The 15,891-nt window shown below is 50.2% G+C and overlaps 1 protein-coding gene across 8 annotated transcripts in view; it reads right to left on the bottom strand.

The window, feature by feature from the left end:
* Nucleotides 1–11,793, bottom strand: part of LPIN1 (lipin 1) — an 85,247-nt gene extending 73,454 nt beyond the window's left edge. For 4 of the 8 annotated variants that reach the window (XM_030799505.1, XM_030799509.1, XM_003272754.3 and 1 more), the window contains exon 1: nucleotides 6,484–6,558. Coding sequence is in view for 2 of the 8 variants with exons in the window: in XM_030799510.1 (XP_030655370.1) it covers nucleotides 11,718–11,726 (9 nt within the window). In the remaining 6 variants the exon portion in view is untranslated. Of the gene's footprint in view, nucleotides 1–5,036; nucleotides 5,069–6,483; nucleotides 6,559–6,707; nucleotides 7,187–11,717 lie in introns of those variants that run through there. The other 4 variants (XM_030799510.1, XM_030799512.1, XM_030799506.1 and 1 more) reach the window with 4 other exon arrangements.
* Nucleotides 11,794–15,891: the final 4,098 nt, after the last annotated feature.

Below are 15,891 nucleotides of genomic sequence, written 5' to 3'. Positions count from 1 at the left end.
GAGGAGCTTCTTAAACAGAAGAGCACAGCTCTGCATCCATCACTACCTGCCGGGAAATTGGGGACTTTCTTGGCATGCCAGGGTTCGTGAGACATTCCCATCCAAAATACAAAAACTCACTAGAAAAGCTGGAGGTGCTTTAAAAGGCCTGCAGGTCAGAGGCCCTGCAAGTCAGAGGCCTTTTAAAGGCCTTTCAAAGGCCTTTCAATACGACTTGACAAAAGTGATGAAAGAGCAAAAACAGCCAGCCCTGGGGTCCCGCCACCAAAGCCACCAAAGCCCTGCCTGTGTTAGGCAGTTGAGAAAAACGTGCAGCTCTTGCAGCGAGCTTCCAGGGTGGCAAAGCAGCAGGCATCTCCTCCTCCAGCCCACCCCCACCCTGCTCATCCCCCTCCCCGCCCCGGGACAGGAGGGCGTTCCCATAATTAAGCTCATCTATAGAACTCCAGCACACAGCAGAGGCTCCAAAGCATTCACGACCGCAATTTCATACAGTTCCAGAAAGGACAGCACTGCCGACACTGTCAGGATGAGGTGACAGAGGTCACGTGGTTTCTTGCCTCACGATTACATTAGAAAATTCCACATTTACTCCAAAATTGGCAGAATCCATCTCCGGGCTTCACAAATTGCCAAGAAACGCTGCTTTCTTGGAACTGCCAAAATTCAAAACCCCTGCCACAGCTTTCCTAACCCCACAATTTTTGCCAACACCAGCCACCTCTAGAAGATTAAGGTCAGTTTAAAATGGCCTCAGACCAGCTCAAAAGAAAAAATGGACAAAATGTATCTTAGAGAGTTCACATTTGGCCAATAATATATGAGAGAGATATTCAACCCCATTCATAATTAAAGATACTGGAATCGAAAGAGGCCTTTCAGATGGTCCAAAATCAAAGCATTTCATTAAAACCCCAGGGCCCGTGAAAAGTAGGAGAATCAGACATCGTCACTCACTACTAATAGGGTCATAAATGGGGTAAGCAATGTGGCAATGCCTATCTTTTGGGGCACATGTTGGCAAACCCCAGCAACTATACCACTGGGAACTGATCGTACAAATACAGTAAGATCTATGTACAAAAACAGTAACTGTAGCATTAATTGTAATAGGGAAAATTAGAAATAACTTAACATGTGTATGACTCTGGCTTAATAAATTATGGGCCATCCACATTGTAAAATGGAATATTATGAGGCTGATAATAAAATAGGAGAGAGGTAGCTCCATAAATATTAACGTGAAAATGTATATATAGAATGAAAACAGGTACAAAAATACTCATAATATGGACCCATTGTGGTTTTTTGTTTGTTTGTTTTGAGACAGAGTCTCGCTCTGTCGCCCAGGCTGGAGTGCAGTGGCGTGATCTCAGCTCACTGCAAGCTCCGCCTCCCGGGTTCACACCATTCTCCTGCCTCAGCCTCCTGAGTAGCTGGGACTACAGGCGCCTGCCACCAGCCCGGCTAATTTTTTTGTATTTTTAGTAAAGACGGGGTTTCACCATGTTAGCCAGGATGGTCTCGATCTCCTGACTTTGTAATCTGCCCATCTCGGCCTCCCAAAGTGCTGGGATTACAGGCGTGAGCCACCACGCCCGGCTGGACCCATTTTTTAAAAATTACATTTGTACATATTTTGGTATGCATAAAAAAAATTCTGGAATGAGCTACATACAAAGCAAGATTCATAAGATTCACCCCTGGGGACCAACCTGGGAAAAGGAGGAAGAGATCTTCACTTTTTATCATAAATACTTCCCATAGTGTTGCTTTCTAGCTTTTGTTTTTTATGTCTGCATGTATTTCACGTCAATTATTAGTAACCTCAGAGAACTGGGAGTGAAGGATGGAAAACTCTGATCCACTCAGTCTCAGGGTCTCCCCATCATTGAAACCACTGAGACAGAAGAGGGTGCTGCACACGGGTACTCCCGCTTTGGAGGGAAGGTCAGATGAGTGATCACTCAGCTCCTCCAGCGCTGACACTTTGCAACCCTCAGATACTACAACCCCAGGTGACGCTTGTTCTCACGTTCCTGCCAAAAAATACAAATGGCCTGGATAAAGGTGGGTGCAGACATCTAAATATGGTGTGACAACTACGCTGAGCAAAACAGCCCAGGGCTTTGACTCCCATCCTTTGGCTCTTAATTATTTAGCTCACTGATTAAGAACAGGACGTTCTTTTCCTTCGGCACACTCTCTCTACACACTTTCAAGAGCCCTCTGTCCAAATTCGTCTCTTGGTCAAAAAGAATGCTTTGCCCTTATAACTTTATTTCTGTATCACCCCCCCACCCCTACCACACCCCAGCAATTGGGAGGTGGGCAAATATCACCTGGATGTTCCGGGGCACTGTCCATTACGAGACAATATACCTCAGCAGGTAAGAGCACAGGCTCTGGAGGTATTCAAATCCTGCCTCCAGCTTCCACTAACTGTGATCATGGACAGGTTACTAAGCTCTCTGCACTGCGGTTTCGCATCTATTTTATAAAAAGGGATGACATCAGCACAGCCACCTCATAGGACTGTTGTGAGGCAGTAAATGTAAAGTACTTTTCAAAGCACATGCACCAAATAAAAACCAGGTGCTAATTCGGTGACCACAAACTGGTTCCAGACAAAACTCAGTCTTTGAATAACGTCTCTTGCCGGAGGGGACTTTGTATATATCACCTATTTAAATGGTACCTTCCCAAAAAGACAGAGGCAAAGAATATTACTGGTTAAAATGAATACAGAACTATCTGAAGGCTATGCCTACGTTCCACATTCTCATTTGCCCAAAATCTGAGCCCGAGGAGGCCACCCCGAGACTGGTGGCATTCTGGCATTGCACAGAGTCCAATGGCAGGACATTCTTTTGCCAGAACAGTTGTCTGGGTGCGTGCCTTGTCTGGTGCCCATTATCCTAAAACCCTTCTTGCTTGTCTCCTGTCTTGTAAACTGAAGACCTACGGCCTAGTGAGATCCATGAACGCAGAGGACGACTTCATCAAAAAGTGAGTGCATGTGGCTAAGGGGACAGAGGGCAAGAGGAGAGGAGCAAGGGCTTCTAGGGAGCAAGGCTGGGGAGGGGAGTGGGGGCACAAGTGCGTGCCAGCAGGCAAATGGGGGTGTTGGTTGTGTCTCCCATGCAGGGTCTGTGCTCAGCTTTGTGAGCCAATGCAAATCAGCTCACACTCAGGAACAAACAGGCCTCCTTACAGAGCAAAGTGCCTGTTCTAACAGCCTACAGCTTTTTCTGGAAAGCCCCAGCATTCAGCATGAGCCGAAAATTCTAAGTTGTTGCAAGAATCACAACATTTGGTCAGTGGGTTGAAAAATCCACTGTAGCCATGACCCTGTAGCCATGACCACCGGTGTGAAAATGCTTCCGGCTTCTCTCCCGATGGAGCCCAGTCCATCTGGTTCCTCCCGACCTCTCAGCTGGGAGTGGGAGCGGCACAACGCGCCCTGCATCCCTCAGTGTGCAGAACAGCCTATGGGCCAGACACTGTGCTGAGGTTTTAAGACTCCTGGGCCACATATCTCATTGTGAAAAGTGTCAGCCTGGCCCCAGACCCAGAGCTTTCTACAGGCAGAAACTCACTAGTCAACATATCCCTGGCTGCACAGACCCCACCCCAACCCCAGCTGCTAAGGGCTTGTTGGGGTGAATTACAGGTGGGGAGATGGAGAGGGGAAAGCAGTGGAAAGACGAAGAGGAAGGGAGGTCAGGGCACTTGCTTCAGACCCCAGCAGCCCCAGGGCCCAGGGTGGCCTCCTGGGGGGCACAGATTCCCTTCAGGCGCTGGTGCATCCTCTGATCAAGGAGCAGGGTGTGTCCCCTCGACACACAGGCATGGGCCCCTCTCTCTCCAGACCCTCACTCACAGCTCAGAAAGCAGACATTTCAGAAACAGCCATCCGATAGGCACCTGGGCCTCTTCTGAATGAAGAACCTGTGATGTCACTGAACGGCTTTGCTTGGGTTTTGTCCCAACTCTTTTTTCCCCACACACCCCATTCCAGTTTTAAATGAATGGGCTTATTATACAATACATTGGACCAGGGTTCAATAAAGTGTCAAAATTGCGACTTTGCCCTGCTCAAGGAACAAGCCCCAAAGCTGCTAGTGGGTGATTCCAGGGACTTCCTCCTCAGGACCCCTCAAAAGCTCCGAGCCCCCACGCCCGGGTTACCAGTGACGAAGCGCAAGTGCAAACAGGTCGAACCACCAGCCTCGGTGTCCTGGCAGGACCTGACACATGGATGTCTCTCAGAATGCTCCAAAAGCTGCTGCCATCCATCCAACAGCCCCCTCCCACCCTAAGGAATAAGCTGCCTGTACTCCTCGACCACCCCCATTGGCAGGCTTGCCCAAATCAATTAATCTCATTTAGGTACCTTTTAGGCCTTGAACCCAGTACACAGAGGTCCGGAAAAGCCAACCGGAAGAGAGGTGGCAGGCAGGGGGAGGGGGGTCCCACAGGGATGATTTACAGAGCAGAGGCCGGCGTCAGCCAGGACTGTCCCAACCCCACAAAGAGCCCCTCCTCGCTGGCACCCTGTGGCACCTTAAAATCATAACCACCACAATGATTCATGGACCCCATATTATGTCCCAGGGGCTCTTTTTTATCTCAGTTAATTTTTACTACAATCCTGTGGAGTGGGTATGATTATCCCTTCATTTTACAGATGAGAAAACTGAGGCTCAGAGGATTTAAGTCTTCTGCCCAAGTTCTACATCTGTGAGTGGTCAGAACAACAACTGCAAAGCCCAGTGCTCTGTGCCGGCCTCGGTGCCTCTCAGACCACGGTGGCCTCAGGACCTTCTTCTAAAATATCTTTTCATCTCCTGACCCTCCCCTGCCCTCTGTTCTGGGCCCTTCGTGCAGCTGACCAGGCAAAGAGCAGGAGAGCAGGGCCCACAGACTTCCTTCTGGCCGGGCCAGGCCAATCATCCCCACCTAATCCAGGGCAGGCTCCTCCTCACTCACTTCCAAGGTCCCCCCCACAACCAGGAATCCCTGTGGTCTCTCACCTGAACCCTCGGGTTCTCTCCCACACCAGAAGACTCAGCAGGTCCGCCCCTTGTCCCCCTGTGCTTTTCTAAAAGAAAGGAACAGCTGATAACCAAGACCTGGGTGGATGAAAGTACTCGCTCAGGGTCCCACAGAGCTTAGGCAGAGCCCAGATCCGAGCGTAGACCTCCCGACCTGAGTGCCAGGGCTCTATCCAGGCCTAGCTCCACAGGACCACAGGGCCCCACATGCAAACAGGAATAATAAACGCCAAAACACACAACCCATGCACAAAAACACTCAATAACAAATGCTGGCAAACGTGAAGCGCTATCAAAGTATAGAAACATAAATCCAACTGTTACACCTTTCAACAAGAATCTGGGAGCAAGAAAAGCGTTCATGTATGGATGTACTTATTTCTCAAATACTATACATTCCTCAATTGCTTACTTTCATTCATAAGACCCAAATTACAGAACAAAGGATAAACAGTCAATCTCACAATCACTACCCCTAGACCACCATACCACAACACCCCCAATTAAAAAAACGGTTACAAGCTTTGATTTCCCAAAACACTTCTATCCTGTGGGAAACTACTGGGTTCTAAAACCTCTCCAAATTAATACTCCCAGTTGTCTTAACTGGTTTCCTGCTTGCTGATCAAAAACAGGGTTGACATCTGCTTTCTCCAGCAACTACTGACCACACAAATTACCTACTCTAGCTCCACAGCACTTAAGTTACTCCCAAAACGTTACTTCTCATCCTGCATTTTCCTGGCCTTCCCCGTAATAAAATTATGTGCAGGAGCAGCTGATGGAGCTCACTAGGCCTAGCACCTCCTAGGCTGCAAGAAAGGTGCAGAGGCCTCGCAGGGGAGAGCTGTAATATGAGAACCGGGATTCCAACCTGCGCTCAGCCTGCCCTGCCGCCCGGCAACTGTGTGACCTTGGGCACAGAGGTCAACCTCCCTGGGCCTCAGTTTCCTCAACTGCAGCGCTGGAATCCTAACTCCGAGGGAAAGAAAGGCTCTCATCCCAGTCCCCAGCGCAAAGCTGGGGATGATCGCGCAGAGCCAGGACGCACCCGCGCCGGCCGGCTAGAGCTGGTTCCCGCGGTTCTGGGACTGCGCGGCAGCCCCCCGTGGCCCCTACGCCGCTCGAGATCAGCCAAGCCGGGCCCACGCCCGGCCTCGCGGCGCGTAAGGAAAGCCAGGCCCGAGGGATGCTCGCGAGGCCCTCTCGGCCTCCGGGGCCTGTTTCCCCGCCTCCCTCCCCCGAACCACTTCCCGTAGATGGCCGCGGGGACGTAGCCCGGCAGTCGGTCCTCGGGCCCCCGGGGCCGAGCCCCCGCCTCGCCACGCGCCCTCAGCGCCCCCGCGCCGCGCCGCACCCCGCCCCGCCTAACCCGAGGCCGCGGCCCCTGCTCCACAGTGGGAGGCCGGAGGCGGCGGCTACTCACCGAGCGGCGCCGCGCGTGGCCGCCTTTGTATGCAAACACCCAGCCCGCCGCCCGCTGTCAGCGCTGCTTGCCTTCGGGGGCGGGGCGGGGGCGGGGGCAGAGGGTGGGGGCGGGGCAGGGGCGGGGCAAGCGGGGCGGTGCGAGGGGGACTCGGGAGGCCCTGGTGGCCCGGCTGCTTTCAGGGCCCGCTGGCCGGCTCTGCCCGCTCACCCCTGGCCGCCTACCTTAGCGTTCCTGGGGGTGGGGCCCCTTAGGCCGCCTTTCTGATTTTCCTTTCCAGAGCCAAACTCGTGTATTTCTTCAACACTCCGACTTGACCTATGCCGATGACTGGGGGAGTGAGGACGGAGGGGTACAGAAAAAAGGCAGCCAGGTAAATGTCCAGGTAAACCTCCCAGGGCCTGGCCGCGATCACGTCGGTCCTATGGGTCCCGCTCATCATCAGTGGCGGGATCTGAGCCGGTCCTTGACTTCACTGACCCTCGCCCTTCGTTTCTTCCACCATAAAGGCGCAATCGCATTGACCTATCGCCATCTCTTCCTAGCTTCTCCACGCCGGGCCACCCCTGTCCTTCATCCTGATGGTGACAGCGTCCACTCCTGCCTCTGCCAAGCGGTGGTCCAGGTGCGGAACAGTGGCTCTGAACAGGAGGGACAGGCAGCTCCCTGCGCCTCTCCAGCCGGGAGGCAGGCGGCAGATAAACAATGAGCCACATAACATCTGATGATGAAATGATTTCCACCAATGGGAGGGTGTCATATTTGAACTGAAACTCTAAATGACAAGAAACACCTATGTCTCCAAAGATGGGGGAGGAGGCAGGGCTTTCTGGAGAGCAGAAATGGCAGGTGCAAAGGTCCTGGGGCTGGCGCTGTGGGCTGGAGGGAAGGCAGGGGCCAAATATTCAGGTCTTGTAGGCCAAGGCAAGGAGTTTAGGTATTATTTAAATGTTATTCCAAAACAATTCTTTTTGAGACAGGGTCCCACTCTGTCACCCAGGCTACAGTGCAGTGGCACAATCTCAGTTCACTGCAGCCTTCACCTTCTGGCCTCAGGCAATCCTCCTGCCTCAGCCTCTCAAGTAGCTGGGACCACAGGTGCATGCCACCACGCCCGGCTAATTTTTTAAATTATTTGTAGAGACCAGGTCTCCCTATGTTGCCCAGGCTTGTCTCAAACTGCTGGGCTCAAGCAGTCTTCCTACCTTGGCTTCCCAAAGTGCTGAGATTACAGGTGTGAACCACCACGCCTGGTCCAAAAAGAATTTTAAACCTGGGAATTATATGATCTAATTTACTTCTTTAAAAAGTCACCCCTCCACTCCATAGAAAATGGACTGCAGGAGTAGAAGCCAGCAGACAGGTGGCACTGCAGGGAACCAGGGAACATGATGGTGGCTCAGATTGCAGGGGCTGCTCCGCAAGAAGTGGAAGGACTTCAGAGAGATTTGGAGGCAAAACCCACAGGCTTGCTGATGAGTGGAACGGGTGGAGGTGTGTGATGCAATACTCAAAGGCAAGTCTCCATGTAGAGATTGAACCACTGCTCTGCTGAGATGCAGAGGGCCAGGGAGGAGGCCAGCTTGGAAACAGCATCGAATGCGGCAGCTTAGTGAATTGGATAAGCCACCCAGCTTGAGATAGACGTTTGGGGGCAGCTGCTTGGAGAGCTTTGTCCAGGGACGTGGCTCCCGTCCATCTGGTCAAGTGTGGACATGCTCCAGCTGGACTTGGGGCAGCTCCTATCTAGGTGGCCTGTCCCATGCTGACATTGCAGAAGTGGGAGCTACACAAACAGAATCTTGCAGTTTGTAGGTAAACTACCTCCACAGGGGTTTTCTCAGAGACTAGAGTTTCAAGTGCATCACAGCTGCCCAAAACTGCTAAGGTTGCAAGACCCCAGAAGGAAGCCCTCCTGCACCCTCCCCTCCCACCTCCAGGGAGGAGCTAGCCTGGGAAGAAGTCTACCCTATGTGGAAAGGCTTTCCAGGAAGCCAGTCCAACTTCAGGCCACTTAAGTTTACTTTTTGTGTAAAATAAGTTCATTATTCAAATGTGGAGATGGGAGGTCTGAAAATACAGGACAATTCAACTCAAAGCCCTCATTCTGAAAATGATGAGCCTGGGGACCCAGCAGGGCTAGGGTCAGCTCTGATGAGCAGGGTCTGGCTGGATTCAGAGCAAATTAGGTCCCGCTGCTGCCCAGCCTACCACCTTGGGGAAGGCCAAGGGTTGGGGGGAGCCTTTTGTACAAACAAGCAATGAGAAGAAAACACTCACTAGATCACACTGCACTGCCAGGCGATAAACCAAACCGGACTTTCCAAAGCCCTGGCACTTTTGATCCGGCTCTGGCTGGAGTCCCCCTGGGAGGGCCCTTGGCTGTGCTATCGGCAACCAGGCCTGACTGAGCAGTGACTCAGCCAGGAGAGCTGAGGCGATCCCCCTGGCCAATCCCAGGACCTAGCCACTCTCGGAAGAGGAGAAAGAACTCCAGGGATGAGTAATCTTGCTCTAGCTGACTGGAGGAGGAAGGAGGGGCTGAGTAATGCCTTAGCAAAGCCAGCACAAGCATCCTGATTCTAGAGGCTCAGTCTCACAATCTGGGAAATGGGCTGCAGGTGCACATGACACAGATCTGCTTTGAGGATGAAAAAGGCATCATGGGAAGCTGCTGTCACAGTTGCGGGGTTGGAAGATTTTTCAATTCTAAAACCCCGTAAGTTGAGGAGTGGCCATCCCAGAAGGATCTGTTCACTGCTGAGCCCAGCTGGTAACAGTAGCTGTTGTATCCCAAGAACTCTGAAGTTGTCCAGATCAACCACCTGCACAGGCCCAGAATACGTGGGGCAAGGTAGGCGGGAAGAATGAACATCCCTCTTCACGGGTGCCCTGCGAGCTACTGTAGGAAGGAGAAACACTGACTGATCCCCCAGTACTCTGAGCATGGTTAGCTCTGTAACTGCCCTGGCAGAAAGGATCCCAAAGAGAGGACAATGAATTCTTCCTCCAGAGGTGCAGACTTTTATCCCTGGCACCAGTGCCTGGGGCTCCAGGGAAGGGAGGGCATCTCCTCGGGGTCTAAGGCCACTCCTTGGTTGGGGGCCCCTCACGAGGTGACTTTGTCTTGGGCACTCTTTTAAGAACCAGGTGGGAACCAGGGGCCACCTGGTGCCACTTCACTACCTTGGTGGCAGGGAACAGAGCAGCCTGGGAATCCACCCAAGGTGGAATGGGGCCCCTGGGTGCTGTGGCTGGCTGAGCAGGGCAGTTTCATGGGGAAGAGGCAGGTGTAAAAGGCCCTGGGTTCCACAGGGAGAGGACAGTGAACCTCGGAGAGCGAACAGCTGGAACCAAAGCACAGAAGGTTTTGACGGTCACCCAGGCTATCCAGAGGCCCACTCCACAGTTAGGGCGGGGCTCGCAGATTAGAGTTGAGGCAATAGGAAGTGGCAGAGTGATAAAGGCTGGCAGCTGGCCACACAGGAGCATCTTGGAGGCCCTAGGCCGAGCACTGGGGGCTCCAAAGATGAGCAGACCAGACACAGTGTCTGTCCTCAGGGAGTGCACAGTCTGGGTTGTGATCGCGTAAAAGCTGTCACAGTGCTCCAGGCCGCTGTGAACTGAAGGGCCGTGCACTGATGCAGGATTTGACCTGCCCTGTCCCCACGCAAGAGGATTCACCTGACCTTGGTGGCCTGAGCAGGCACCAACCTAGGCAAATCTAGGCCAGGTGTCGAGGGGCAGAATGAACCACGGCGCCAGCCAGCAGCACGCGCACAGCAGTCAGGCACGCACAGGTGCTTGAAAGAAGGCCCGTGGCTGGCCGCTGGTGGGCGGGGGAGCTCGGGAGCTCACAGCAAGCCCCATGCCTGTCTCCCACTGGATGAAGCCAGAGGGGGTCTGGAACACCCTTTCTCCTCTGGTCAGATTGGGAACAATTCATAATGAGCGGGGCTAGGACACAGAACAGCAGAGAGGCAGGAAAGAAGAAAGAGACCAAGGTGCGAGGAGAGGGCAGGGAAAGAGACCTCAACATGACCAGGGACGGGAGGAGAGAACTCCATTACTTAGAAACAGTGGCTGCTATGCTGGGAAGTGTGGACTGTTACAGTGGGCTCTGATTCCAGGAGGAACAAAAAGACCCCACATATCACTGTTAGTCAGTCCTCTGAGTCGCCATGACCTTGCTAAACAAGTGTGGGGCTGTCACAGCCTTAAGCAGCACATCTCAAGTCTCACATTCCCCAGTGCTAAGAAACCAGCTACACAGAATGCTAAGGAGAGCTCAGAAGTAGAAAACCATTAAGAGTCCCCCTTTCCTTAGATAGGAAAACTGAAGCCCAGAGAGGCAAACAATGGGCCAGTATGTGTGTCTAACTTATCTAAACATAGAAAAGGTATAGTAAAAATACGGTATTAGAATCTGATGGGAGCACCATCGTATACGCAGTCTGTAGTTGACCAGAACATTGTTACGCGGCGCATGACTGTAGATCTTCTCATTAATAATAGGCAGCCTGGTCAGGTGCACGAAGTCTAGGGTTCAGAATCCAACAGGCTCAAATTCAAGTCCAGCTCAGCCACGTGGCTGAGTGCTGTCTGAACCTCAGCGTCCTCAGCTGTTAAAAAGAGATAACCATCCCCATCTCAGCAGCTTTGGGGGGAAATTAAATGACATATATTGGGATCCAGATAACCAATAAAATATCAAATTACTTTACCAGTTCAAGCTCTTACCACTCAGTGTTTGCATGGACTTATCACTGACGAATGAACTCAGGAGTTCAGGAGTTCGAGACCAGCATGGGCAACATCCTCACCCAGCTAATTTTTGTTTTGTTTTGTTTTTGAGATGGAGTCTCGCTCTGTCGCCCAGGCTGGAGTGCAGTGGCATGATCTTGGCTCACTGCAAGCTCCGCATCCCAGGTTCACACCATTCTCTTGCCTCAGTCTCCCGAGTAGCTGGGACTACAGGCACCCGCCACCACACCCGGCTCATTTTTTGTATTTTTAGTAGAGACAGGGTTTCACCGTGTTAGCCAGGATGTGGATTTTTTTACACAGACAGGGTTTCGCCATGTTGCCCAGGCTGGTCTCGAACTCCTAAGCTTGAGTGGCAATGTTTGGAACCAATTTACACAGTTCTTTTCCTTGCAGTTGCCAAACAATATTATTTATCTAATGGTCATAACACCTTAACAGTAATAGAACTACTGAACAGCAGTGCTTACTATGCTCATGGATGAGGTTTCTAGTTGTCTTCTATTAAGCAGGTGGCCTTGAATTCTGGCAGCTCACGCTTCAGAGTTACCTGTGGACACATGACATCGTTCACAAAATGTTATTTTTCTCCCCAATGTCTCTCAAGAATGAAAATGACCAGGCCATCCTCACGTTCTACAGAGGTTAACCCAGCAACTTAGGGACACAGCTGGGGCAGGACTCCCGGGCTCCTGGTCAGTCCCTCTGTGGGGATGCTAAGCCTCAGGGCTGACATTTCTTAGCTCTGCCTTCCAGGAGAATTTCACAGGGGCTCCCATTTGCGCTGCTGTGAAGGCCATCCTGCTCCTTGTCAAGCCTGTCTTTTCCTTGGCTTGAGGAAGATCTCTTTCGTGCCCAAATTGTGAATAAGTAAACTGGATGCAGCATCTCTGATTGCTCTGGGAAGAAATTTATGAGAAGTGCCTGAGAAAAGTCATGACTTTATGCCTCTGCTAAGCAACCTGTTGGACACTGCTTGGTATATACGGCTAAGTGGTTCCTTGTTCAGACCTGCTTCCTCTGATTAGCAGCCACAGATCTTCTGGGTTTGCACTTGTTTATTTCTGTTTATTGTCATCTCTGGGAAGATGGCTTCAAATTTTTTGTCCCCCAATTTAACCCCATATCAATTGAAAAGAAGATCTTTTCTCTTTCTTTCTTTCTTTCTTTTTCTTTTCTTTCCTTTCTTTCTTCCTTTTTTTTTTTTTTTTTTTTTGAGATAGGGCCTCACTCTGTCACCCAGGCTGGAGTGCAGTGGGGCGATCTTGGCTCACTGCAACCTCCACCTACCAGTTTCAAGTGATCCTCCCGCCACAGCCTCCCAAGTAGCTGGGATTACAGATGAGTCCCACCACACCCAGCTAATTTTTGTATTTTTTTTTTATAGAGACAGGGTTTAGCCATGTTGCCCAGGCTTGTCTGGAACTCCTGAGCTCAAGTGATCTGCCTGCTTCGACCTCCCAAAGTGCTGGGAAGTTATAATTGAAGGGTGTGATGGTTAATTTTTGGTGTCAACTTGACTGGGTTAAGGGATACCCAGATAGCTGGTACAGCATGGTCTCTGGGGATGTCTTTGAGTGTGTTTCTGGTAGAGGTTGGCATTTGGATCAGTGAACTGAGTGAGGAAGGAAGATTCATCCTCACCCATGTGGGCTGGCCTCCATCCAATCAGTTGAATTCCTCGATAGAACAAAAGGGCCTAGGAAAGGCAAATTCGCTGGGACACCCTCCTTCTCCTGCACTTGGACATCAGCACTCCAGGCTCTCCAGCCGTTGGACTCTAGGACCTGCACCGGTGGCCCCTCAGGTTCTCAGGCCTTTGCACTCAGACTGAGCTATGTCACCAGCTTCCCTGGTTCTCTAGCTTGCAGACAGCAAATCATAGGACTTCTCAGCCTCCATAATCATGTGAGCCAATTTCCAAATTAAATCCCCTCTCATTTATCTATATCTGTATCTATCTTATTTGGTTGTTTCTCTGGAGAATCCTGATACAAAGGGTTTACATTGAATGTCATTCGCATATGGTTATATAAATAGTAGCTGTTTTAACACCCTCGTCTAATTCTATCATGAATGTCACTTCTGGATCTGTTTATATTGATTGATTTTTCTCCAGATCCTAGGTCATACTATCCTGCTTCTTTGCAAGCCCAGTATTTTTGTTTGGACATGGGACATTGTCGGTTTTGTACTGTTGGTGGCTAGATTTTATTATATTCCTTTAAACAGTGTTGTGCTTTGTTCTGAGATGCAGTAAAATTACTTACGATTAGTTTGATCTTTTTGAGGCTTGATGTTCAACATTGTTACGGCAGATCCAGAAGAGCCTTTGTTCTAGGACTAATTTGTCACCTCTTTGAGGCAATTCTCTTCTACTTTTCTCCTCAATGTCCTGAATTTTAGGGGTCTTCCCAGTCTGGCTGATGGAAATGTAGTTTTTGTTGCATAAAACTTACCTCAAAACTTAGCAGCTTGAAACAACAAGTATTTATTCCCTGCAGTTTCTTGTGTCAGGAATCCAGGAGTGGCCCAGCTGGTGGCTCTAACTCAAGCTCTCTCGTGAGGTCGCAGTCAAGGTGATGGCTGGAGTGGAGCCCTCTGACTGGGGCCAAAGGATCTGCCTCCAGGATGGTGACTCACATGGCTATAGCCAGGGGCTCCATTTCTTGCCTCATGGACCTGACGGAGGCTGATGGAGCAATACAGCTTCTGGCTTCCCCAGAGGGGCTGACCCAAGAGAGGGCAAGCAGGAGCCACAAGGCCTTCTACACCCTAGTCTCTAAAGTCACAAACCATCACTGTCACTTTCACCACATTCTCTCCTTTAGAAGCATATTAGTAAGCCCAGCCCACATTCAAGGGAGGTAGGAGTAGGCGCCTCTTTTTGAAAGGAAGACTATTAGATAACTTAGGGGTCTATTTCTATGCTGCTCTCACAGACACACAATATCCAGAACGATTTCCGGAGATCGTTCTGCCTGCCAGCTCTTTCCTTGGTGGTTTCCGCACATTCATGTGCAGACCAGTACTCAGCTGAAGACTTGAAGGCACTCCTTGCAGATCTCTGAACCATTCTCTGTGGCTCCTTCTTCTGCAGATCTCTGCCCTACAAATTCTAGCTCCCTTGGCCTCCCGGAAGCCCACACTCCATCTCCTGAGCTGGGCGGGCCCTCAGGCTCTGTTTGGGCTCCCTCTTCCGGCACTGCTGAGCTGGACACTTGTGAGGCTGCTCTTATTGCGTCCCCTCTCCCGGGAATCCCTGTCCTGTTCTGCCTATTGTCCAGTGTCCACTAACTGTTATTTGAGATACTTGTCCAGCTTTCTGGCTGTTTTTAAGACAGGAGGGTAAACCTGCTCCCTGTTATTCCATCAGGACCAGAAGTGGGACTCCCCAGCAGCGGTGCTGGCTCCTGAAAATGAGTCAGCAGCCATGCAGCAGAGGGGAGACTCACACCCTCCCCTCTTCTTCTTTTTTTTTTTTTTTAATTATACCTTAAGTTCTGGGATGCATGTGCAGAACGTGCGGGTTTGTTACATAGGTATACACATGCCACGGTGATTTGCTGCACCCATCAACCCATCATCTACATTAGGTGTTTCTCCTAATGCTGTCCCTCCCCTAGCCCCCCACTCCCCAACAGTCCCCAGTGTGTGATGTTCCCCTCCCTGTGTCCATGTGTTCTCACTGTTCAACTCCCACTTATGAGTGAGAACATGCAGTGTTTGGTTTTCTGTTCCTGTGTTAATTTGCTGAGAATGATGGCTTCAGCTTCATCCATGCCCCTACAAAGGACATGAACTCATCTTTGTTTATGGCTGCATAGTATTCCATGGTGTATATGTGCCACTTTTTCTTTATCCAGTCTATCATTGATGGGCATTTGGGTTGGTTCCAAGTCTTTGCTATTGTAAAAAGTGCTGCAGTAAACATACGTGTGCATGTGTCTTTATAGTAGAATGATTTATAATCCTTTAGGTATATACCCAGTAATGGGATTGCTGGGTCAAATGGTATTTCTGGTTCTAGATCCTTTAGGAATCGCTACACTGTCTTCCATAATGGTTGAACTAATTTACACTCCCACTAACAGTGTAAAAGTGTTCCTATTTCTCCACATCCTATCCAGCATCTGTTGTTTCCTGACTTTTTAATGATTGCCATTCTAACTGGCATGAGATGGTATCTCATGGTGGTTTTGATTTGCATTTCTCTAATGATCAGTGATGAAGAGCTTTTTTTCATAGGTTTGTTGGCTGCATAAATGTCTTTTGAGAAGTGTCTGTTCATATCCTTTGCCCACTTTTTGATGGGGTTGTTTGGTTTTTTTCTTGTAAATTTGTTAAGTTCCTTGTAGATTCTGGATGTTAGCCCTTTGTCAGATGGGTAGATTGCAAAAATTTTCTCCCATTCTGTAGGTTGCCTGTTCACTCTGATGATAGTTTCTTTTGCTGTGCAAAAGCTCTTTAGTTTAATTAGATCCCATTTGTCAATTTTGGCTTTTGTTGCCATTGCTTTTGGTGTTTTAGTCATGAAGTCTTTGCCCACGCCTATGTCCTGAATGGTATTGCCCAGGTTTTCTTCTTGGATTTTTATGGTTTTACATCTTAGGTTTAAGTCTTTATTCCATCTTGAGTTAATTT

This window comes from Nomascus leucogenys, chromosome 19, assembly GCF_006542625.1.
Source record: "Nomascus leucogenys isolate Asia chromosome 19, Asia_NLE_v1, whole genome shotgun sequence".
Taxonomy (NCBI): domain Eukaryota; kingdom Metazoa; phylum Chordata; class Mammalia; order Primates; family Hylobatidae; genus Nomascus; species Nomascus leucogenys.
This window is presented reverse-complemented; position numbering and strand designations above follow the sequence as displayed.